Raw genomic sequence first — 24,268 nt, forward strand, 5'->3', positions numbered from 1 at the left:
TTCCCAGTGGGGCAGGGGCAAGTCTTGGGTTCCTCTGAGAACAGGCCTTCGGGGACTAAGGTGACTTGGTGACAGGGCAGGAACCAGTCCCTCGGGGGCTCGCACCTTGCAGAGCAGAGGTGCCACTGGGAAGGGTCCGCTGAGGCTGCCTCATGATGGGCAAGGAGAGGGTCCTTCCTGCCTCTTCCTGTCACCGAGGGCAGAAGGGGACACACAGGGGCGCACCCTGGAACCCAGTTCCTGGGGATAAGTGGAAGCTCTCTGGGCCAAGTTCTCACCTGGCAGCCGCCGCTGGGGTCCCTTCATGCCAGGCTAACTTCTGAAGTTAAAGGCTGCTCTGATTTAAATGTGAGTCCCCCAAATTTCAGGGGTTGGAAGCCTGGTCCCCAGGGCCATGTGAAGAGCAGGTGGGGCCTGCTGGCAGCGGGTGGCTCTTGTGGGGCCCGAGTTAGTTCTCGAGAGAGTGCGTGGTTCCCCACCCGGGGGCTCACTTCTCACCTGGCACCCTCTCTCGTGCATTAGCTCCTGCTGTTGTGATGCCATCTGCTGTGAGGCCCTCACCAGAGCCCAGCTGGTACTAGTGCTGTGCTCTTGAACCTCCAGAGCTGTGGGCTAAATAAAACTCTTTTCTTCATAAGCCCCTAGCCTCAGGTATTCTGTTATAGTAACAGAAATGAACCCATACAAGGACCAAGTCTAGGTTAAGGGCTTTGAGTAAGTTAACTAAGATGTAGTCCATAAGTTTCATAATATGATAAACCTCTAAAAAAGCCTCTTTTAAGATGGCATGCTGCCAAAACACAAGTACCTCATAGGTACTTTTAAGAGTTTAAGTTAATTTTTTTCTAATTCATTCACACTTTTCTTCAAATAGCTCTCTCAAATTTTATTTGCACACATGTTTCTTAAAGGTTTGCATGGATGAGGCAGAACATGATAGGCAGAAGAAACTTACCATGGCGTCTTCCCTTGAGTGTCAGCTGTGACATTTGCCAGCTCTGTCCTGAGCAAACTGTTTATCCCGCCTGGCTTGTTACTTCAGTAGTAGTGGGGAGAACTGGCAGGTTAACCCAAGCGCTAGGCACACAGTAGGTACTCAGCTAATGCCAGGTGCTACTGCCTGCTTCTAACAGCAAAGGCTAGGGACCTTCCACCAGAAGTCACAATTTCACTCAAAACACAAGACGGAATGAACTCCTCTCTGTTTTCTAAAGGGACCAGGCTGGAAGGATTTTTTCTTGTTTTTTGACAGAGCACTTACTATGCTGACTTGAAAAGGAAAAAACGATTCTGCTTTTGTACCTAATTAGGAATAAATAACATTCAAATATCAGACAGAATTAAGTGCTTAAATACACTTAATTTCTCAAACAACAAAAATTTTAGTAGCAACAATAATACATTTTATGTATTCTGGATCCTAAACTCTTATCAGATATGTGGCTTGGAAATACCTTCTCCTGTCCAGTGCACTGTCCCTTCACTTTCTTAAATGGTCATAAATTTTGTTTTTGATAAAATCTTGCTTTTATAGAAATTGACATTGCCAACTTACTTTTTTTTAAAGTCTTCAAATTTAGATGCGACAGTATTTCTTATAAAATTTATTTTATTGTTTTAAAACCTATTCAAATTATATAACTATTTCTTTAAAAACACAATCTGTACCCAAAAAGGGGGTGAGACCCGAGTCCCATGGGCAGCTGCCTTTGGCTCTGGAGCTGGGGCTGGGCCGCTGGGTCAGGCCGACAGCTTCCTTACCTCGCCCAGGAAGTCATAGGCCTGCTCTGAGAGGTCGAAAGGCTGGTGGGCCCCATCTGGGGACAGGAGAGCACGCAGGGCGCCCCCATGCTCCTGGTTCTGCTTGAGGAAGTCAGCGATGGCCCTCCAGCGAGCCCCCTCGCTCTCCTCTTCTGCCCAGCGCAGCGGGGGCAGCAGCGTGGAGCACAGGAGCGGCCACGCGCAGTCCTGGTAGACCAGGAGGAAGGTGGCCTTCAGGCACTCAGGGTCTCTCTAGGAAAATGCCAAAACCACAAGTGATCAGGACGGCCCACTCGCTGCGGCCCACTCGCTGCACCTGAGGCACGACAGCCACCTGGGGGCGGGGCGGAGGGTGCCCTGGGGACAGCCACCTGGGGGCGGGGTGGAGGGTGCCCTGGGGACAGCCACCTGGGGGCGGGGTGGAGGGTGCCCTGGGGCCCGGCAGGGGGTGCAGCCACCTGGGGCCGGAGCAAGGTGGGCAAGGAGGGGAGCTCGGCCCTGCCCAAGCCTCCAGGGCTCCGGAGACCAGGGTGCTGCGGTAGGATGGGTGACAGGGCATGGTCCAGGCTAGACAACCAAACACAGCAAAGCTGTCGACTCGGCTCCACCACAGCCTATCAGAGCCATGGTCACGCCCTGGTGGTGGGGATGGCCATGTCCTGCATGGGGTCCAGAGAAAGGAGACCCCAGGACAAGATTTGCAGCCATGCCTGGGTGGGGTGGGGACCCTCAGTCCTGAGGGTGTCAAAAGCTCCCAGTGACAAGAGTGATGCGTACCAGCACCAGCTGCAGTGGGTCTCAGAGGGCCCAGCAGGCCCAGGGCAGAGCTGTCACACGCAGCAGAGCCCACGATGTGTCCCCAGCTGTGCCCATGCGAGCACTGGGGTAGTCCTATGGGACTCAGGACAGTGTCTCGACCCCAACCCCTGGGTTTAGGGGCATTAGTGTGTCTTTATCCCTCGTTCCTTGCAGGTGACCACTGCCTCCATTCAGGAACTGGCCACCGTGGACTGCAGGTCCGAGCAGAATTCTTGTTCTTCACAGGGACACAGGGAGCTCAGCCACATGTGCCCTGTCTGCGGCCACTTCTGCAGCACAGCGGAGCAGCTGCTTTGAGTCCAGGGCCTCACACGTGCTAAGTGAGTGCTCTACAAATGAGCTTCACCCCCACCCAGAGTTGAGCAGTCCTGACAGAGGCTATGACACCTACAAAGCCAGAAATATTTACTATCTGGCCATTTACACAAAGTTTGTTGCCAGGCGCAGTGGTGCACACCTGTAACCTCAGTGGCTTGGGAGGCTGAGGCAGGAGGATTGCGAGTGTGAGGCCAGCCTCAGCAACTTGGCGAGGCCCTAAGGACTTAAGTGAAATCCTGTCTCTAAATAAAAAGGGCTGGGGATGTGCTCAGTGGTTAAGTCCCTGGGTTCCATCCAATCCCCCAAAGAAAAAGGCTGCCAAATCCTGGATTACAGAAGTCAAACCCCACCATGGTCCACTGTCCACTGCAAGTTCCACGTGCTGATTACCACTCAACAGAAGGCAGAGCAAGTACTATTTCTGATACGTGACGCAGTTTAGGCTGGCTTCCTTTCTCCTTCTTTTTCTCTGCTATGGGTACAGAGAGCTAGAGGAATTTTTAAAAGGAACATTGGAGAGCCAGCCAGAAGGGCTGGTTCAGAAACTCCTTCATTTCAATGAGACTCAGTGACCTGAGATGCCTTTAAACATTCAGACCCAATCATGCACACCCTTCTTGGAATGTGCACTGTGACCACAGTGACACAGTTTCCCTGACGGACAGCAAGCACCACTGTGGCCACTTGGCTGGAGAAGAGCCATTATGGGGCTGGGCGGGGCTCAGTAGCAGAGCGCTTGCCTGGCATGCATGAGGCACTGGGTTCCACCCTCAGCAGCACATACAAATAAATGGAGTCTACTGACAATTAATCAAATATAGGGAAAAAAAGAGGAGGCATTACTTGAATGCAAACAACAGCGCTGCAAATACGAAGTCAGTGTAAAAACCACATTACCTTCTCCGATCTTTTCAACATGCTTTCTCTCTCAGCCCACGAACTCTAGAAAAGCGAACAGAAAGAGGTCAGTCCCGTGTCCCCACAGCACTTCTGCAGCTTGTCTCTGAGGGAACCTACGGGCAGGGTTAAGAACAGTATGGAGTGACGGAATGACCCAGCGCACCTGCTGCTAATCACCAGGTACCAGACCCACACGGCAGAGGTGTGCAAGGTGCCCCAGGAGCTCAGTTCTCATAGGTCAGAACCAACTTAAGAGAACCAGCGGCAGCCACATGCCGTGCGGTCTGCACTGCCACAGGCTAGGGCTGTGAGCTAGCATTGAGCTTCCAAGGTAAGACATCAGCGAGAAAACATTGCCAGATGCCACAGTCCTGCTGCCATGCGATGCCCATGGATGGGGGAGATAGAGTGAAGCAGTTCTGCAATATTCCCAGCCTGCCCACAGGCTTCACAAAAGCTCCTTTAGAGAAATAAGAAACCCCGGGTAACTGATCCCATGGGGTATGGACTGGAGTTCCCAGCCCTGGTCCTGGCAGCTGGTGAGCCTGGATGGAGCACGGCCAGCCTCAGGGCTGCCTCCAGGCCTGGGTGCAGGAGGCTTCCCCCGACGGGGCCTGGTTTGTGGTATACCTGCAGGCAGCACCCCATTCTCGGGAGGGAGACTCTGGGGTGCTCATGGACACGGGTGCCAGGAAAGAGAGTCTCCATGACAGAGAGGCTGCTCCAGGGGTGATCACAGATGAAGCCACTGTGAGAAGGTTCTGGAGTGCTTAGTTTTCACTGCCTCATCGGACCATGGTTCCCCACACTACTGACTATTCACCATTGCCTGGAGGTCCTCAAAGGCCTGAAGAGGCCCCTTAAAGAGCCAGAATACTTTACTAATCAGGCCAGGCACCATTCTTATTATTAAAAGCTAATCACATGCTGAGCATAGTGGTGCACAGCTGTAATCCCAGCATTCAGGAGGCTGAGGCAAGAGGATTGCAAGTTTGAGGCCAGCCTCGGCAATTTAGTGAGGCCCTAAGCAACTTAGTGAGACCCCATCTCAAAAAAAAAAAAAAAAAAAAAAAAAACCCTATCAAAACTGCACTTATTTAAATACATCAAGAGGTACACACACTTCATCATGTAAATCTGAAGACAATATGGGTTAATGTGAATATCACGGAGCAGCATTAGACTGACTCTGCGGTAAACTCTGCCTATTGTTGGTGACATCCTGCGCCATCTTTCACTGAGCAGCAGCCAGTGGTCAGCTCTTTCCCGCAGCCCTGCTCTGCACCAGGCCCCTTCTTCCTCTCTGCAGCAGACAGAAGCCCCTGCCCCTGGCTCCCTTCAAGTCCGGTAGCCCACAGAACTAGTGCTGGCCCAGGCACCCTCAGGGCGAAGGCTGTGAACATCCCAAGGACGAACCTCCCTCCATCCTCTCCCTGTTCCTGCAGGGACAATGGGCAGCAGAGGAGGCTGCTTGTTCTAGTTCTGGATGATGCCCTCAGGGTGGGCCTCTGCCAGCCCGCACTCTTGGGGGACCGTGGAGCAGGGTCTTCGCTGACCCAAGCTGGGCAGGGTCCATGAGTGAGAAGCCAGCCAGGCCCATGTGGGTGGCTGGCGAAGCCTTGCTTGTCCTGTCACACTAACAGGTCAGGGCAGAAGGCTGGAGAGTGTGGTGCAAACACTCTGCCATTTCTATTATTTATCAGACAAAGATTCACTATGGAAGAATTAAGAAAATACAGATTAAAATGACCCATGACCCAGAGGCCATCACTGGTAGTTTCCTGGAGCAACATCTTCCAGATGTTCTCACAGACCTCCCCCATGTGTAAGTAGCACGTAATCACATGTGCCCACACCTGCACAAGAACATGCACACACGCATGCAGCTCTCTCCGTGGATATACCACCTACACGTACCCAGTGTGTCCCAAACGAGATGCTTTTCCTTTATGTCGCAACAGACTGCATGGCTTTCTCCGTGTGTGCTCCGTGGCCCAGCCTGTGGCCTAATTGGCTGCACCCAGCTGGCCCTCGGTGACAGCCCTGCTTGGCCCTGATGAACTCTGGGGCCAGTCAGGTCACTGCACGTTTCTAAGCCATCTGCTTCTCAAGGACACGCAGCCGTCGGCTAGCCTGGCCCTGAGGTCCCCCTAACAGAGATGTTCCTGTGGCAAAAAGGCCCAGCCCTCAGTGAAAAGCTGCCCGGCGCTAGTGACTTCAGAGGGAAGCAAGACCAACACTGCACCGTTCAGTACAGCCCCAGGGGACCATGCAAGTGGCCACAGCCATGACCTTTTTGCTGAAAAGGGTCCAAAGAGAATCTTCTTATTCCCCCACCCCAGACCAGTTAGCACACAGTCAGCTGCAGGTCTAGAGATCTCCAGGGATGACCGAGGCCTTCCACCTTTGCTGTCAGGCCCTCTGACCACCCTCCTAGCCACTGAGTCCCCAGAGCCCGGCTGCTCCTTCCTGCACATGGGCTGAGGAGGAGTCCGCCTGCAGCACAAGCCTAGCGGGAACCACTCCCTGTACCCATGCCCTCCACACTGGGTCCGCGACCTTGCTCACGCTCCGTCACTCCCTGGCCTGCACCCAGCGTGCCAAACCAGAAAACGGCTCTCCTCTAGAATACTCTCCACTGATTCCTTCCTGCCTGGAATGTCTGCTCAGTGTCTTCACCTGCCCTCATGAGTTGAAATCCCGGCTGGCCCAGCCCAGAGCTCCTTAATGAAGCACTGCTGCCTTCTTTAAGTCGCCATGGCCCAGGGCACTGTCCTGCTCTGGGCAGCACCTGGCATGAACACGGGTCCTCTAATGTTTGTTAATCCTGACATATTAGCTTGAGCCATGGGGACCCGCCATCTCTTAAGGCCAAAGCCACTGGACACTGGAGATGTCGCGTGCTCTGGCCTAACGTCCCTGCTGTTCTAGACGTGTGGACTGGCCCTCAGGGGCGCCGCGTGCCCTGACCCGCCTCTGAGAACTCAGCTGGTGGGTTTCCGATTAAAAGCGTCCTAAAGGACGTCACTGGTGGTCATGTTAAGCCCAGAAAGAAGCAGGCACAAAAATGCCACAGGGACCATAGGCACCTCGTGCTGCTGGGTCAGGGGGGGCAGCCTGGCAAGAGCTTTTACCCTGACAGCAGAACAGTCCTGGGAGACAGAGCTAGGTGACAGAGCTCACTAAAGTGAAGCCAGCAGGTGCATGGGCACCGTCTACTCACCCTGAGGGCGTCCATCACGTCGGGCTGCTCCAGGAGCTGGGGGAAGGTGGCCAGCATAGGGTGACTAATCAGATCTGAAAGACACAGCACAGAGTCAATGCACCTCTCTGCCCTGCATCTAAAAACACTCACATTAAATGAGTGGGCCAAATGATTTGTTAACACCCGCCACACACCTTGACCTCCAGGAGGCTCAACGTGGTGCCCCCGACCCCCTTGTCCTGTTTCAGGGAGTTTAAAGCGATTCCTGCTAGGGTGCGGGTCACTGGGCTCTCAATAGGGAGGCTGGGAAGTTTATTTCTTCTCCTGGGGTTTCTTTCACATTTCCACCCCTTCCTCCTATGAGGGTGGCCTGGCAAGAGGAGCTTCCAGTTAGGTAGCCTTGCTCCCGGAGGGCGGGCAGGAGCCAGGAAATGCCAGGGGAAGGAGGGGGAGCCGCTGCTCAGGGTGACTCCAGCCCCTGGGAAGGACCCCAGCCTTGGGTAGGTGCCAGTGGGTGGTGGTGGGTGAAACTGGAAGGATCCAGAACTGGAGGGCCTGGCCCCACGGCTACAGACGCGTAGGACAGCACCACAGCACCGATGGCCCACAGGAGTGTGGCACAGGAGGCAGTTGGCCAAGGCCCCATGCACTGTGGCCTAATGTCCCTGCTGCTGTCTGGTGACTGAGCCCGGCGACTCCTGCAACAGCAGCAGGTCACCTCCGACAGCTCTGGAGGAGGAGTCCTTGGGGTCCACCGGCAAGGCACCAGCAGTTGGTATCCGGCTTCTTACTGTGTCGCTCCTCTGTAGAAGAGGAATGCTGGGGCCCACGTGGGGAAGGCAGGAGGGCGGGGAAGGCACGTTCCCTGCGCCGAGCTCCTCTAAGGGCACCTAGGCCCCTCATACGGGAGGCACCTTCCCCCAGTCACTTCTCCAGGTCCCACCTCTTAACACCACTGCTGCAGCGACACTTGATACACAGAGGGGCTTCTGAAAGAGCGAATCTATTCTATCATTTTGTGTCCTCACTAAAGAAAAACCCTCCTCTTGATCTTATTATGCTTATTCTGATGATCAAATGCAGTCAGCCATCTTGAGTGATCTTCTCACCCGCAGGAGGGACTGACTAATAAGCCTCATTTTCTTTAATAAGTCATGTCACACTGGGTGTAGTGGCCCATGCCTGTAATCCCAGCAACCAGACAGGCCAAGGCAGGAGGACCGCAAGTTCAAAGCCACCCTCAGCAACTTAGCAAGACCCTAAGCAATTTAGCAAGACCCTGTCTGTAAATAAAAAATAAGAAGGGCTGGGCATGTGGCTCAGTGGTAGTATCAAAAAACAAAAACAAAAAGAAGTTGTGTCACTTGTGAAGTTTTTCTAGAGTCATTAAAATAAACACAACAGGCTTAATGATCCTCCCTTAGCGTATGGTCTTGCTTAAAAATGGCTGCTGGGGCTGGGATTGTGGCTCAGGGGTAGAGCGCTCGCCTCGCTCGGGTGGGACCCGGTTTGATCCTCAGCACTACATAAAAATAAAGGCATTGTGTTGTGTCCATCTATACCTAAAATAAATAAATAAATAAATAAATATTTTTTAAAAAAATGGCTGCTGACTTTGAGCTGCCAGGTACCAGGTGGTAAGTCCCTGGGTGTGGACTCTGTCTAACAGGAGTCAGGCTGCTCTTTCACTCACTCTCCTGTCCCCTCTGGCCTGCCTTCTCTGGTGTCTCTTCAGCTCCTGCAGCTTTCCTGCCTGGGCCTTCAGGTACGCTACCCCTCTCCCCAGAAGGGGCCCTTTTAATCTCCTCTCCACGCTTCCTTCCTCCGGAGCACTTCCTGTGGAGGCGGAAAGGCTCACCCCTGCACTGCTGGGTTGAGGGGCAGCCATGCCTCTGTCACTCACCAGGGCCAGCATCACGTCTGGCACACAGGACAGGACACATCTGCTTACTCATTTATTAATGAGTTCAAAGGCTATCCAATAAATTTAAACTATTTTTCTTTTTAGAGGCAATTCTGGTAACACATTTCGCTCTCATTGTCAATTCATTCATTCATGTAAGAAACTTGATTTCCTAAAATTATTGGACTTGGAAAAAATTCAAACTTAAAGAAGCTATAAGTAAAACTAGCGCCCAGAACCCGGAACACTCCTTACTAAATGCGCTGGTTTTATTCCACTGGCACTTACACTTCATGCATTAAGAAGCAGCTATTTGGGGTGATTCTGGTTTCATCCCCCAAAGATGCGGGGAGAACTTATGGAACAAAAACAAATGATTCAGAAACAGAAAGAGAAAATTTGATTATATCTGTGTTTTAGGATCTCCAACCTCCGGAATTTAAAATGAGAATATGTGGAAGAATTTACATGCACTTGAGCTCACGAAGTTCAGTGTTCTGAAGGAGTCCCACAAAGGAAGGGCCAGGTGCACTTCTAATATGGTGTTTCCAATGTCACATTTACAGGCAGAAGACAGAGGGTGGCACGGGTCACACACACTCAGGAGCACAGAGCACGAACACACAAGGAAACCACGCAGGCCCCTTACCAGCACTCTGCAGGCTCATCCTATCCCTGAGGAGCACATCTCCAAGAATTTGTCGATAAAATATCAGCAGGTGGACGTAGCACATCCCTCCGATCAGTGTTTCTGGCAGCAAGCTGTTATGGAAGGACAAAGAGGCAGTCACTAAACAGCCCCTAGGCTGGCCAGCCAACAGGGCTTTTTACTGTAATTACTCTAAGGAGAGGCTGCAAGTTTTGCTTCATTACTGGAAACATTTTAACAACCTAAAGGTGAAACTTCCACTCCAGCTGGCCACATTAAATTCCAGACGACATTTTAGGTGACACTTTGGAGTCTCAGCTCTGAGTCGCCATGCTGGCCTACACGCCCACGTCAAAGGTCAAGTAAAAAGTCATCAAATACATGTTCTGGAGAGCAGGGGATTAGGGAGTTACAGGCTGTAACAGGGCATGTGCTGCCACGCCTGGCTGCGAGTGCAGAGGAAATGCCAGATCTGACGGGGCAGGGTGGGACACAGGGGTGGGACAGGCCTGTGGCATCCTGACTTGGCCACTTCCTGATTGTGGATTAATTAACTTCTCTCCTTGTGCTTTCGTTTCCTCGTTTGTGGAATGAGCGTGCTACCTTCATTTCAAGGAACTGGGTGGGTTAAAGGTGGCGTGGAAGGCCTGGTGCAGGACCCAAGATGGGGCAGGGACTCAGGGCGGACAGAAGACTCAGTATTGAAGTTCAGTTGGTATCGGTTTAGAATAGATGGTTGTGACTTTAGGATACGACCCACTACTCCCATGGTGACCACAAAGACACCACCTCCAGAACAGACACCAAGGAAACTGAAAGGGAACCAACTGTGTCACTATAAAAATCACTTCAACATCAGGGGAAGCAGGAGGGGGAAATCAGGACAAAAACTCCAGGACACTCAGAATAACCGCCCAGGGCAAGGCCCGCCGCCAGCGGCCACTTTATTCATTTATCTGGTGCTGCTGGGGCTGGAACCCAGGGCCTGGGCACACTGGGAATGGGCTCTGCCACTAAGGCCGTCCCCATCCCCGACCAGCAATGACCTTAAGTGTAATAGATTAAACCCCCCAATTCAAAGACACAGATTGTCAGAATGGATACAAAACGAGATCCAACTATATGCTTTCCTATAAGAGACTCACTTTTACACTCAGAAGTTATAAAAGAAATCTTAATTTTATAAATTAATCCTCTATCTTAATTCCAGAGTTTTAGAACAATTATCCTCGGGGCCACATTCAGGCTTCCAGCTGGCTGGAAGGAAACGGGGTGATCGTGACCCTGGGCTGGCCTGAGCGAGGGGATCCCCGTTCCTGAGCTTCCTGGGAACTGGAGCAGCACCTTACCCACTGTCCAGAGGCATCGAGGCATGGTGCAGGCCAGCTCTCCCTCCCCCACCTCCAGGCGGGAGCAGCCTCGGCCCTCTTTGAAGCCACTCAGGTTCCCAGTCTACTCCTGACCTAGGAGTCGAAGACTGGCAGCCTCAGTGCACCATGTGCACCCAGCAGTCATGCTGCGACTCCAGAGGCTGTTCTGCCCCCGGCCCCCATGGCCCGTGTTCCCGCTGCATGCTGAGTAACAGTGGTCGTTGTGCTGCGCAGGGGAAGGGTGGAGCCCTCCTTCCTTCCTTCCTTCCTTCTCACCCCCTCCTTTGCTGTTTGCTGCCCACCTCCCTGTTCATCTGTCTGGCAGGCACGGCACTCCCACAGTGGGCACGCCTTTCCTTCTGGCACCTTCCCATTCCATGAGGCAATGCTGCTTACCTTTTTTTTTTTTTTTAATTCCTTTAGAGAAACCTCCTGATTTTTCCAAACCTAAGATGGCCAGAAAGTTCTGTGTCACCAAAGGTTAGCTGAGTTGAAGAAGTAAGAACATATCCTCTTGACCTCACATGGGGACCAGCAGTCTCTGGTGGCAGAGGTGCTGTGATTGGGGTGAATGGGCCTCAGGTAGGCCATATCCTATTTATTTTTAGCAATAATATAACAGCATTAAAAGAGAGGAAAAGAATGCATCAAAAAGACAAAGGGAAGTCCATTTCTAGCACCGCCACACACACGTGCACATAGCTTGCTTCTACAGGCCAGCGCTTCTTGGTGCTCAGAACTCAGAGTTCAAATTCGGAGCTTCCCCTCCCCTAAGGGGCTGAGAACCTGATCACTGCAAATTGAACCCTTTGTACAAGAGCTCCAGAACGAGAAAGGCAATTCCTATTTAACCCTGAGAGAAGGCTAAACAATATAGAGCACTAAGTTAGATCTGGAACAGCTCCAGAGTCAGAAAGCCAAGCCTTGGGGAGTCTGAGACACCTGTGTGCTCCCTGCCACGTTGACAGCTCCCCCTAGCCTGTCCCAGCCTAGCCAGCTCGCTGAACAGTCTGCTGGGCCCCTGTGCAGGACCCTGGAGCTCTCTCCAGGGAGCACGGGTCTGCCCAGCTTCATCCGCATTTTCAAGGTCTCCTGACACCCACAGGCTACACTCATGTAAGGCTGTGGGCTAGGGCAGCTAGGGCCCTAGGGGACAACGGGCTCTGAGACAGATACTGGGCTTCCTGCTCTTGGCGCTGCTGCTCCACTGTTCTGTGCTTGCTGGCGTCCTGGAAAGACCCCTCCTGTCTCCTGTGAGCAGAGACGTGGCTGAGCCAAGGTGGAGCTGGTAGGCAGGGCAGGTGGGGCTGGAGGTGGATGCTCCTTGGAAAGAGAGGAGAGGGCTGCAGGTGCCACACTCGCTCCCTTCTCTCTGTAGGTAGCAGGATGGGTGGCGAGGATGCCCAGTTGGGTCAGTCCTGCCTTTACCCCTCCAGGTGCTCAGGCAGGGCAGCCACATCCTAAAGTTCACATCCAGCCTCTGACCTTGACCTACGTACACCACAGCCCATGGTCCACGGCTTTGGAAAGGCCTAGGGCCTCTGGCTTCACTGCCATGGCCTGCTGTCGGTGAGCCAGCCTGTCCCTGGGTCACACCAGCAGGGTGCCCAAACCCACCCTTAGCATCACCAGGGGCGCACACGGCAGGATCCTGCCATGTGCAGAGGCAATGCCAGGACAGCCCTCAAGTCTGGGTAAGTGGCAGGGGCGGCAGCAGCAGGGCTCCTGAGAGGCATGCTCTGATACCAAAGGTCTGGGTGCCCGTGTGCACTACACTCAAGCAAGAGCCTCAGTCCCTGAGGTTGGGGACAAGGACCCAGGGCCCTTCTTAGTAACCCAACACACAGAAGAGTGCTCCTAGTTTCATCCACCCCCTGCACCACAGTCAAACCTGACCTTGAGCCACAGAAACTGCCGGAAGCGCTGTGCTGACAGGGCTGCGTGGGTGCCCTGGCTCCCGGAGCAGCGGCTGGCGGCAGCAGCAAGAGGGAGAACTAGGCCCCATGGGATCCGGCTGGCCCCTGACAAAGACCGCTACTGTGCTGCTTCTCCTCACACTGGGAAAAAAAAAACCCCACAATTTTCTGAGGAAAGATTTGCCAAAAAAAGGGCCACGAACATCCAGGAAAGAAAAAAGAGGCGGGGCAGGTAAGGAGAGAGATTAATCCCCAGGAGCACGTTATTAACAGTTACTGAAAGACTCAACACCCGTGTGTGATGACAAGCACCTGTCAGCTCTGGAGAAGGAACAGGGGATATTTAAAGCAAGGCCCTGACCCAGGGGCGGAAGCCACCACTCAGTCTGCTTCCCCTGCTGCTCCCCAACCTGCATCAGGCTCACCGTCTCGTGTCCCCTGTGTGACCTGGAGGAAGGCCCTCTCATCCCTCCAATCAGTTAACATCTGTTTTAAATTCCTCAATCCTACCAGCTGGGTTGCACCTCTTCATTTGAACAAATTTCAGGAAATGGCACCATGTATCTACCTGGTGTGCACTGACATTTATTTGGATATAAAATAATTATGATATAGATAATTACAGCCAACACCATTGTGTTTCCCTATAGCCAGGGACTATAAATATGGACTAAGTGTTTTATATACTTGCTTTCAATTAAACCTCCTTACAGCTGGAGGGAATTGATATTGCTATTATCCCCATTTTAAAGAGGCAGCCACTGAAACCCCGAGAGAAGGTTACATGACTACAGGACATCCAGTGAGAACTGGAAGCTCTGGGATCTCCCCAGGAAAAGGCAAATGAAACCATGGTGAGAAACTGCTGTTCACTTTTTAAACTGGTCTAAACAGAAAAATCATACCATATGCTGCCGGGAACACGGAATCACTGAAACCCGTGCACAGTGGGGGGGAGAGGGTCCATGGCACAGGCGCTCAGGGAAGCAGCCAGACCAACACCAGATGTAACGGCAACCCTCTGCTAGGCAGTCCTACTTGAGGTGTAGGTAGCCTCACGTCCACACACGCAGAAACGTGTATGCAAATATTTAGAGCAGGGTTATTTATAGTTACCCAAACCTAGAAAAACCCAAATGACCACCAACTAGAGGATGATAAACACATGGTGGCATGTCCATCAAATGCAGCAGTTACCATTTAGAATGAACAGGAACAAATCACTAACACAGGCAACGGCGCGGACAAGCCTCGGATGTATGATGGTCAAAGACGCCAGACTCAGAGGCCGCCTGAATCCACCTACGGCATCTGGGAAAGGCCAAAGTGCTGGGGAAGAAAACTGAGGAGTGCTTCCCTGAGGCCGGGGCTGGGAGCTGACCACAGAGGGACACAAAAGAACCTTTGAGAGCAAAGAGAATATTCTTTGGATTGTGGTGATTGTCACATGATCGGTACATTTGTCAAAACTCCAGGAACTGCAACCTCCAAATCATAAATTTTACTGCATGCACGTCAAACCTAAATAAACCTAACATTAAAAAAAAAAGTTCATACTGTAGTGACTTGGCCACATCAGTGTTTATAGCAGCTCAATTCACAGTAGCCAAGCTATGGAACCAATCTAGGTGCCCTTCAACAGATGAATGGATGAAGAAAATGTGGTATCTATACACACAAGAGAGCATTACTTAGCCTAAAGAAGAATGAAACTACAGCATTTGCCAATAAATGGATGGAACTGGAGATTATCATGCTAAGTGAAATATGCTAGTCAGTCCCCAAAAACCAAAGGCCAAATGTTCTCTCTGATATGCAGATGCTAACGCACAATAAGGGGAGGGGAGGGAAGAAGAAAAGTTCATTGGATTAGACAAAGAGTATGAGGGGGAGGGAGAGGGACTGGAAATAGGAAAGACAGCAGAATGAGTGGGACGTCACTTTCCTGTGTTCACATATGAACCCACGACCAGTGGAACTCCACACTATGTACAACCACAAGAACGGGAAGTCGCACACCATGTATGTAGGATATGTCAAAATACATTCTCCTGTCCTATAAAACCAAAAAGAACAAGTAAAAAAAGATTTCCCTGAAGATAGGCCCAGGCATTGGTAAGTCTCATTTGTTCAAAAGTAGCTGAAGGATTTATTACCAAGTCTGTCACTTGAGCTAAGTGGTAAAGAAGAGTAAATGATGCTAAGCTTTATTATTTTTCTATTTCTCTTCTGCTCTTTGGCAAAAATAATTAATGGGGGGAAAAGTAACTGACAAGAGACAGCCAAGCAGGGGGGACCCAAGGCAGATGCGACCTGGGGCCAAGTGCCCCGCGGGCACTGCCCGGGAAGCGGGACGCACCTGAGCATGCTCCGTGACCTTTGGGTGAGAGACCTCAGTTTCACCAGGAGTTGAGGCTGCCTCCGCATGGTCATCATCTGCTGGAAAACACTGCCTTGCGCTGTCAAAACAGAAACAGACCCATAGCTGTCAGTGCTCGGAATGGGCGTTTGGTAAGACTATTAAGTGAGAGGTTAGCACAACTGGTGGTTACAGCAGGCAGGAGGCGCCCACATCCCTCCGGCTGTCAGAAGAGACCTGGCGGTGACAGCAACCTGGGGCCTCCCTACAGCACCCCCGGCCACTAGGGCAGATAGCCGCAGCAGCACGCAGGGAAAGGGGGAAGGGCACATGTGGCCCCAGGAAGAAGCACCTGCAACCCGAACCCCAACTCCTTCCTGTTCCAAGGAGGAGAGAGCCTGGCACTGGGGCAGCAGCCAGGGTTGGTGTCCTGGACCACACAAGGACGGGAGGGCTGAGGCGTGCGAGGGGGCTCCAGCCGTCAGCCCACAGCTCCCTGAGGGAGGGCCCATCTGTGCTGCCCTCCACTCCCTTCCCTGGTGTCCCCTGGCCAACAGACATACTGACGGGTGCTCCATCTTCCTGGAGGGTGGCTGGAGGGTGAGGTGGCATGCATGTAACGATTTCAATGCCTACACGCCCTGACCCTGAAACGGGCCATCTCTGAGGCAGCCGGCTTCACTCACTCTGTACCTGCCACAGCATCAGCTCAGCGTTCAGCGACAGAACTAACGCAGGGCCCCATTTCTCATGATTTTCAACATTATAATCTTACATGTGCTACCAAAATAACAAACACTTAGATAAAAATGACTAAGATCACAGCACCAAATGGCACATCTTAAAACATGTGAATCCAAGTAGAAACTGTCATGCTTACTGGAATATGGCTGCCTTCTCTGAAGCCTCTGCCATTTGTTTCATCTTTAAGGAAAAGGAGGTGCCACGGTTTGGATCTGAGGTGTTCCCCAAAGGCCCACAAATTAACGGCCTGGTCACCAGCCTGTGGCACTGAGGGAGAAGGTGTGGGACCTTTAAGAGATGGGGCCTTATGGGGGGAGGCTAGGACACTGGTCAGTTGAAGATACTGGACCCCAACCCTTCCTCCGAGTCCTGGCAATCATGAGATGAACAGGCCTCCTCTGCCATATGCTCCCACCATGATGTCACAGGCTCAAAGAAACGGCCAAGCAATCATGGACGGAAACCTGTGAAGCAAAATAAACCTCTTTCTTCTGAAGTTGATTATCTCAGGTACGTTGTCACAGTGACGGAAAGCTGACAGAAGGCAGCGCACCACTGCAGTACCTCTTCTGGACACTGAAGGGTCCACTTCAACACCTTTTTCATAAGGAGTGCCACCATTCAAGAAGAGCTCGTAAGTTCTGTGAAAGAATAACATACTATGATGGCTGCGCATGGCGGGCATTCCGTAGACACCCGAACCAGAAGTGAAACATTTTTAGCACAAATGTATTCATTCTAATTATGTCTCATTGATGAATGAGAATGACAGTGTTGATCCTTCCATGGGGTGTCATCTCAGCAAAGAGACTCTGTCCCAAGCATCAACACAGGAAATGTACTTATATGAAAACGAGAAAGATTTTTGTAATTAAGATGGGCCTGGGGCTGTAGCTCAGTGGTAGAGCACTTGCCTTGCACACGTGAGGCACTGGGTTCGGTCCTCAGCACCACATAAAAATAAACAAATAAAAATAAAGATGTTTTGACTTGAATGACTTGTTAATAGCAAGTAATTACTGTTTTTAAATGTGTTGAATCAATATTTGGAATTAAGCCATTATGAATTTATATGATTTTTAAAATAAAACAGTAACACAGATCGTTGTAAAATGTTGGAATGGGGGCTGGGGTTGTGGCTTGGAGGTAGAGCACTTGCCTAGCATGCGTGAGGCACTGGGTTCGATCCTCAGCACCACATAAAATAAAAAATAAAAATATTGTGTCTACCTATAACTAAAAAATAAATATTTAAGAAAAATGTTGGAATGGCATAGACGGGACACGTAAAAAGTGAAAAATTCCTCCGTCCTTCCCCCTAGTTCAGTAAGTCTCCTGCCCTGTCTGTCACCCACCCTGTGACTCCCTGTGCCTCACAATACACATCAGAATGCTTCCCTATCGACCGAGCTCCACCTTCTAGGAAATAACTGGGACCTCACTTTGCCAAGGTGGAATTTTGGATGTTTCCTTATTTTTTTCTTCTAAGTATAAGTGAAAACCCTGAACATATTTTTTAAAGAATCATAAGAAACTTGAGTTTCTGTATTCACTCCTGATAATGGGGCGCCCCTCCTGCTCCAGCTAGGATGAGGCTAGAAACTAGGGTTCAGTGGTAAGGAGGCTGTGCAGGGCATGTTATCCAAGTTAATCCTCACCAGGAGCTTGTGGGGTAGGAATTATTCCCCCAGATTAAAGGTGGGGGGAATTTGGATACTATGGCGCATACCTCCTGTTATACAGGCAGTGTGGGACCCAGCACCCTGAGTTTCCGTAATGACAAATTTAGAATCTTGATCACCATCCTCCCTACTGCTTGTCCATCTGTAGCCCTCTGTGAATGTCCTGTTTATATCCTAGACTTAGATCTTTATTTTCCCCATTTAAAAATTCATATGAGCTGGGTGAGGAGGCACATGCCTATGATCCCAGTGACTTGGGAGGCTGAGGCAGATGGATCACAAGTCAAAGCCAGCCTCAGTAACTTAGTGAGCTCCTAAGTAACTCAGCGAGATTCTGTCTCAAAATAAAAAAAATAAAAAGGGCTGGAGATGTGGCTCAGTGGTTAAGCACCCCTGGGTTCAATCACTGGAACCAATAAATAAATAAATAAAAATTCAGATGATCTTTTACTTATTAATTTTCAAGGGCTCTTTTTACGTTAGGGCTAACAACATTCCAACTTTGTGGTATGCATGATGATATTTGCTTCTAGCTTGCACTGTGCTTTTAAAGTTTAAATTTGCTTACAGGAGGGCTGGGGTTGAGGTAGAGCACTTGCCTAGCAAGTGCGGGGCCCTGGGTTCAGTCCTCAGTACCACATAAAAATAAATAAAGGTATTGTGTCCAACTACAACTAAAAAATAAATATTAAAAAAACTGCTATAATTTCAATGTCCTACACAGATTCACAGAGGACCTGGGGATCCTGGACTTAGCTTTCGCACTGTTTTCAGCATGGTGGAATGGGCCAGTACTTCAGGGAACAGTCCCAGCAGGCAGACAGTGCAACCATATTCTAGAACATGTCCTATGTGTCCTTCTCCCTCTCTGGGTGAGAGTGCGTGTGTTGCTTTCATACACTACTTTATACAACACTAAAATCAACATTAAAAGCCCTCGCCCCAAAAGCTGTTGACATGCCAACAGAACAAACCTGAGTTCCTTGATCCTAAAAAAAGAACTTCTACAAAATCACACAACTGCTAGGAATACACAGCGCACTTACTTTGCTGGTATCGGAACGCCACTGGCATCGAAGAGCCTGAGAAACACCCAGCCGCAACTTAACTCTCCTCTCTCACCCGTTGACTAGGAAACAAAACAAGTCTGAGAAATAACATCTGAACGAGTCAAATTATAAGCACATGCAAGCCCCTGAAAGGAACAAGGCCAGTATCTCTGCTTAGGGCTAAGCAGTTCTGCCCCAGAAAATCAAATGAAACGTGGTGGGTCCCACGGTACAGCAGAGGTGGCACTTTAAGTGATGCTCACATTTTGTCAAAATTTCCCTTGAAAACCCCTGAAACTGATGACGTGCCAACAGGTGCCTCAGGAGCTGAGCACTTCCTGTGGTTTCACCCAGAGGCACATGGGTGCTCCTGGATCAGCAAGCTCTGTCTCCCTGCAGTGGACTGTGGGGATTCTGTATGCAAAGGCCTTGACACCTGGAAGTCTGCCCCACTGTCCACTGCCAGAGGCCACTGGGCCTGGCTCCGGGCTGCTCCTCTCCTCGCTCTGACTCATCTGCGACTCCCCTGGGTTTACTTGTCCTAAAGAAACACGGGATGATGCAGTACATAGGGTACCTGTGGGGGCTCTGGGCTACGAGGGGCCGGGTTCCTATACTGCATTCAGATGCTTCTAGGGGGTGGGAGATAGAGGGCTGCTAGCATGGCCATGCCTCGGCTCCAGCAGTTCACATGACACCATGCTTCTGATGTTCCCTGCACAGAACCGCCACTTGGCCAGGTCTCTCAATAAGAATTGCTGACTGCAGGGCCAGGTGCACTGGGTCCTGGGGTTGGAGTGCCACGGTGCTTCTGATCACTTTCTGAAAACCCCTTCTGTTCTGAATTTCCATTCTTTAGGAGCTCTGGCGTTCACTGGTGCTACACATGTAAGCAGGTCCTGTTCATCTTAAATGCCACTGAGAAAGCAGCACTGCATAAGAATCATGAGCACTGCCAGCTCGCTCCACCAGAGATGAAAATCCCACCTAGGGAAACCCTCTAGGACTTCACTCACAGACATACTCCAGCACTCCTTTTTTTTTTTCTTGTATTGGGAACTGATCCCAGGGGTGCTTCACGACTGAGCCACATCCCCATCCCTTTGAATTTTTTATTTAGAGACAGGGTCTCACTAAGTTGCTTAGGTCCTCTCAAAGTTGCTGAGGCTGGCTTTGAACTTGCCATCTTCCTGCTCAGCCTCCTGAGTCGCTGAAATCACAGGCCTGCACACGGCACCCAGCCTGCCAATTCCCTTTTAACTGGTATATTATAAAGTGACATTTATCTTGCGTCTGACATACATTGCGAATATAAGAAATCCCAAGTTCAAATAATATTCCCAGGTCTGGAGATGAAGAATTGGACCTGATAAAACAGTCGCCATGGAGCAAGCATGGCAAGATGCCAGTGACCTGGAACGAGAAAGAAACGTGGGTTACTGACCACAGTGCACAGTGGGAAGGGGCGGTCTGCCCCGTCCAAGGCACAAGGCTTGTGCCTCTGCATTACCACAAAGGTCTCTTAAGGAAAGTTAAGAGCAGACGGACTGACCCATCCACACCACTGACTTGGTGAACACACTCAGCTCCCTTGTTGAGGGAAACATCTTTCTCTTCACTTACTTTTCTCCGAGCAGGGCTAACATACAACCTGTGCGCAAACCACCCCCGAGGTGCTGGAGGCCCACTTGGCATATGTTATAAGGTTTTTATGCCAATCGCTGTTCATTTTAAACAGAATTGAGTGGCTGGGCACACATGTCTGCTGGGCTTTCCTGATGCCTCCCTGGAACAGGCCCCCTCCCCTTGGGCTCCTCCCACCCCTCTCCCTACACAGTACATCCTCCCTTTCTTGCCTATAAAACCCTACCCAGTCTTTGAGGTCTAGTTTTCTTTTACAAAACCTCCTGAGGCTCAAGGGCTAGAATTAACTTCCCCCTCCTCTGTGTTTCCCAAAGCGCTTGGAGACCCATATCCTCACAGCCTGCCTGATTGGAGTAATCCATAGCGCCCGCCCCACAGGGCGACTCTAAGGATTGAATAAAGCAGGGACCCAAGGGCCTGTGCGTGGCTAGAGCATCCTAAGTAGAGAGCATTCTTATTATTTGCAGCTGTGTTTCTTCCCCACTGACATACAAGTAAACCCTCATGCACCTAGGAAGAATGTGGGCACGTAACGGATACCTCAGTTCATTCAGGAAGGTGACAAGCACTTATTCCTCCCAAAGCTCACCTTTATATCCTGAGAAAGCATGACACACAGCTGTGCGTGACAGAACTGTGAGATGACAGACCCAAAGATATGTGGTGTGTCTCCCTGGAGGCAGGGAGGTCAGGAGGTCAGGAGGCCACGCTCACTTTCAGGCATTGTGCTGGATTCATGCAAGGATGCCTGCAGCACCCAGAGAGCTGCGGGCCTCACTCACAGCCAGTGCCCTCTCGATGAACCCCCATTTGTGTTAAGATCTTTATTAGGAGAAGGGTAATTAGGGTGCAGTAACAAAGGGAGTTAGTTGAGGGAGGGAAGTAAACACTCCAGTAATGAAACCTGGGGGTGGAAGTAGGTGAACTACAGACAATTCGTATTATAAAAAGAACAGAGAGACAACTTGGATTCACTAGCATCCATCCCTGCGAGCCTGACTCAGTGGTACAAACCTTAACCTCATCCCAGTTCTGACAGTCCGGAGTGTATGGTTCCCTAGGCGCCACCTTTCATTTCATCAGAGGAAAACACAACTGTCATTAGTGCAGCTGTAAGACTCCATTTCTGAAAAACACCTCACTTCCTAAATTTTATCTTCTTGTCTGCATTTTTCATCAAATGGGCATTTCCTAAAATTGAAATCCAATGAATAGGATGATTCATTGGAATTATAACCTTGGTGAGTCAGAAACACAAATAATTTTAATCAAAGTCCTCCTAGAACAGTAAAGAATCTAAGGGTTCACACGTGGCTCCATGTGTTCTGTGCTAAATGTGACGCTTCGACAGCCTCGTCTTAGGTCTTAACTGCTGATCGCCTAGGAGGAAAGAAGGGTGTTTCCTGTTCTGATACTCAGCAGATTTCTTACCTGGGGAGAAAAGGTCCAGGTTTTGGGCTTTTTGGATTGCCACGTGGCCCTCACAGTGTGAATGTTGCTCAGGACCTGAAAGATTTTCCGATTTCAGATCAGGCTGTAGGAAGTTCTTTGAAACATCACCCTTCTGAGTCCCAGATAATTACCAGTGGCTATGTTGGTCAGGGCAGAGGGAGAGGAGGGGCTTCCATTTTTTATTTCATGCAGTTCTGTAAGATCTGGGTTTCTTTCTACATCCAATATAGTATGCATCTAACTTTTCAAACAGTGAAAACAATGGTCCCAATACTTATTAGATTCAGATTTGTGCCCTTGTGACAGTAATAAACCACATCAAGTGAATACTCAATATCTGAGATATGCTTGCTAGAAGAGGAAGTGACACTTCAGGTAGAAACCTCAGAAGCCTATAAGATTAAAACAGAAGATCTAACACTTGTGTCATCAGAGTCCCAAAGGAGAGGAGTTTAAAAGGTACTGTAGGAAATAATGGCTGAAAAATCCCCAATTTCAGCCAAAGAAAGAAACCTACAGATTTAAGAAGCTGAGCAAATTCCAAACAGGGGAGATCCAAAAGGGTTTGTGCCAGGTACACCACACTTCTAAAGTAAACAGGAAAAAAAAATACACTGAAGGTAGCAAGAGAGAAAAACAGCCAGGTTAAGCCAGGGGAATGACTCAGATGGCAGTGGGTGTCTTGGCAGAAACCAGAGGCCAGGAAGAGGTGGCACCATGTTGTTTAAGTGGTAGACGAAAAGAACTGTCAATCCAGAGTCCCACATCTAATGGAAAGGTCCTTTAGGAAGGAAGGGAGACAGATACTCAGATAAAGCTAGTTTAAGAGAATCTGTCACCCTGAAAGGATGGTTAAAGGACACTCTCTGTACAGAAGGGACAAGCTAAAGAAGGAATCTTGGAACATCAGGAAGGAGATCAATGGGAACAGTAAAGATCTGACTAAATACTACTAATTTTCTCAGTTGATGGTTGAAGCAAAAATTGTAAGACTGGGTGATGTGGTTTCAGTGTATGTAGAGGAAATGTGCAAGCCAGTTGTGAGTGAATGAGGACAAAGAGAATTAGAGAGAGGGACAGTCTCTGCCTCTCTCTCCAACCAGAACGCTGCCTGTGGTCACTGTGATTAGCTGGGTGTGTAAAATGACACCTACAGCAAGCACCCAGGAAGCCACCCAGAGAGACCACTCAACACCATGGATAATTCAGAATGGAGTTCTAAGAAACGTCTAAGCCACACGCAAGGAGGAGGAAAGAGAACAGAGGACAACAGGGAGAGAGAACAAAGCCGGGCTCCCTCCCAGCCCTAGAAAATAAAACAAAAAAGAAAGGCAGGCAGCAGACCCAGAGGCTTGAGGCTCCCCCCCACGCTGCAGGTGTGGGTGCACCTGCCCTGCGAGGACGGTGGTTGCTGGAGGGCGTCCTGGATTGGCGCCGCCCAGGCTCGACAACAGAGCTTTTCATTTGTAATAGGCTAGATTTGTTAAAGAAGCCTTCAAAAAGCAAATAATGCATTTTTCTAACTATTAAATGTGATGCAAAACTTCTCGATTTCGAACTCTGATAAAAATTAATTTCATAAATGAACTTCTAGGACCTGGATATAAAATGAATCCCATATTTTCTGTTATTAAAGTGAAATTCTAGTTTTTGTTTTCGGTTCTCATGTGAGAACAGGAGAGTACAGCAGGTCCTCTCTTCTTGGTCACTGCTGACACCTCCTGGCACGTTTGCGGTGGTGCTTTTGTGCACAGTAGCCCTGTGGTCACCCTTAACTCCAAGTTCAGGTGGAAGAAAACCACCAGGGCAGCGCCACACCCAGTCCTCCCCCAGGCCTCCCTACCTGTGTGCGTGTGACCATGGTCTATCGAGGGGTGGATGTCTGAGACCTACTGCCCGCTCCACACCTGCTCTCCCTCCACCCTCCACACTCAGCCCACCACCAATCCCATTGATTCCCGCCTCCTGCATCTCCCCCAACCTGATCTCCACCCAAGCTGTAATCGTCATCACTCTTTTGGTTGCACTTATTATGCTCCATGTGTTGTTCTCCATGCTTTACTTATATTAACCCAGTTTGCTCACATTGATCCCAGGAGGTACAAGAGGAGGAGCCTGAGAGCAAGGTCAAGGTCCCATGTTGTGCAAATGCCAGCGCCAGGGGCAATCCTAAGCAAGCTGGATCCAGATTTTGCTTCTTCAAGATGATGCCTATTGTCCTCTGCCTGCCATGCTGTGCCACGGCCCTGCCCCCAGTGGTCCACTTGAGACCCCTCTGGCTGTCCTCTCCTCCCTTTAACTTACCTTTTCTATTTATTCTTCGGAGAGGAGCCAGAGATCTTTCCAGAACATGAATCTCATCATGTCACCTCCTTCAGTGCCCTCTGCTGTTTTTAGGACAGACGCGCACTGCTTCTCACACTGCCTGCCTTCCAGACACTCCCCGTCAGGATTCCACACTGGCGGCCACCCTGCTCCCCCTGGAGTCCCCTCCCCA

General features: G+C 50.4%; 1 protein-coding gene across 2 annotated transcripts in view; it reads right to left on the reverse strand.

The window, feature by feature from the left end:
* Positions 1 to 1,591: 1,591 nt before the first annotated feature.
* NPHP1 (nephrocystin 1) overlaps positions 1,592 to 24,268 on the reverse strand; it is a 47,490-nt gene continuing 24,813 nt past the window's right edge. The window contains exons 12-20 of one of the 2 annotated variants that reach the window (XM_081265519.1): positions 21,751 to 21,825; positions 19,978 to 20,088; positions 18,673 to 18,755; positions 16,509 to 16,585; positions 15,201 to 15,300; positions 9,556 to 9,668; positions 7,022 to 7,095; positions 3,796 to 3,840; positions 1,592 to 2,013 (exon numbers count right to left, since the gene is read on the reverse strand). In XM_081265519.1, coding sequence (XP_081121645.1) covers positions 1,741 to 2,013; positions 3,796 to 3,840; positions 7,022 to 7,095; positions 9,556 to 9,668; positions 15,201 to 15,300; positions 16,509 to 16,585; positions 18,673 to 18,755; positions 19,978 to 20,088; positions 21,751 to 21,825 — 951 coding nt within the window. In that variant the 3' untranslated portion in view covers positions 1,592 to 1,740. Of the gene's footprint in view, positions 2,014 to 3,795; positions 3,841 to 7,021; positions 7,096 to 9,555; positions 9,669 to 15,200; positions 15,301 to 16,508; positions 16,586 to 18,672; positions 18,756 to 18,938; positions 19,941 to 19,977; positions 20,089 to 21,750; positions 21,826 to 24,268 lie in introns of those variants that run through there. The other variant, XM_081265520.1, reaches the window with a different exon arrangement.

Source organism: Spermophilus citellus (assembly GCF_964194105.1).
Source record: "Spermophilus citellus genome assembly, chromosome: 13".
NCBI classification, from domain to species: domain Eukaryota; kingdom Metazoa; phylum Chordata; class Mammalia; order Rodentia; family Sciuridae; genus Spermophilus; species Spermophilus citellus.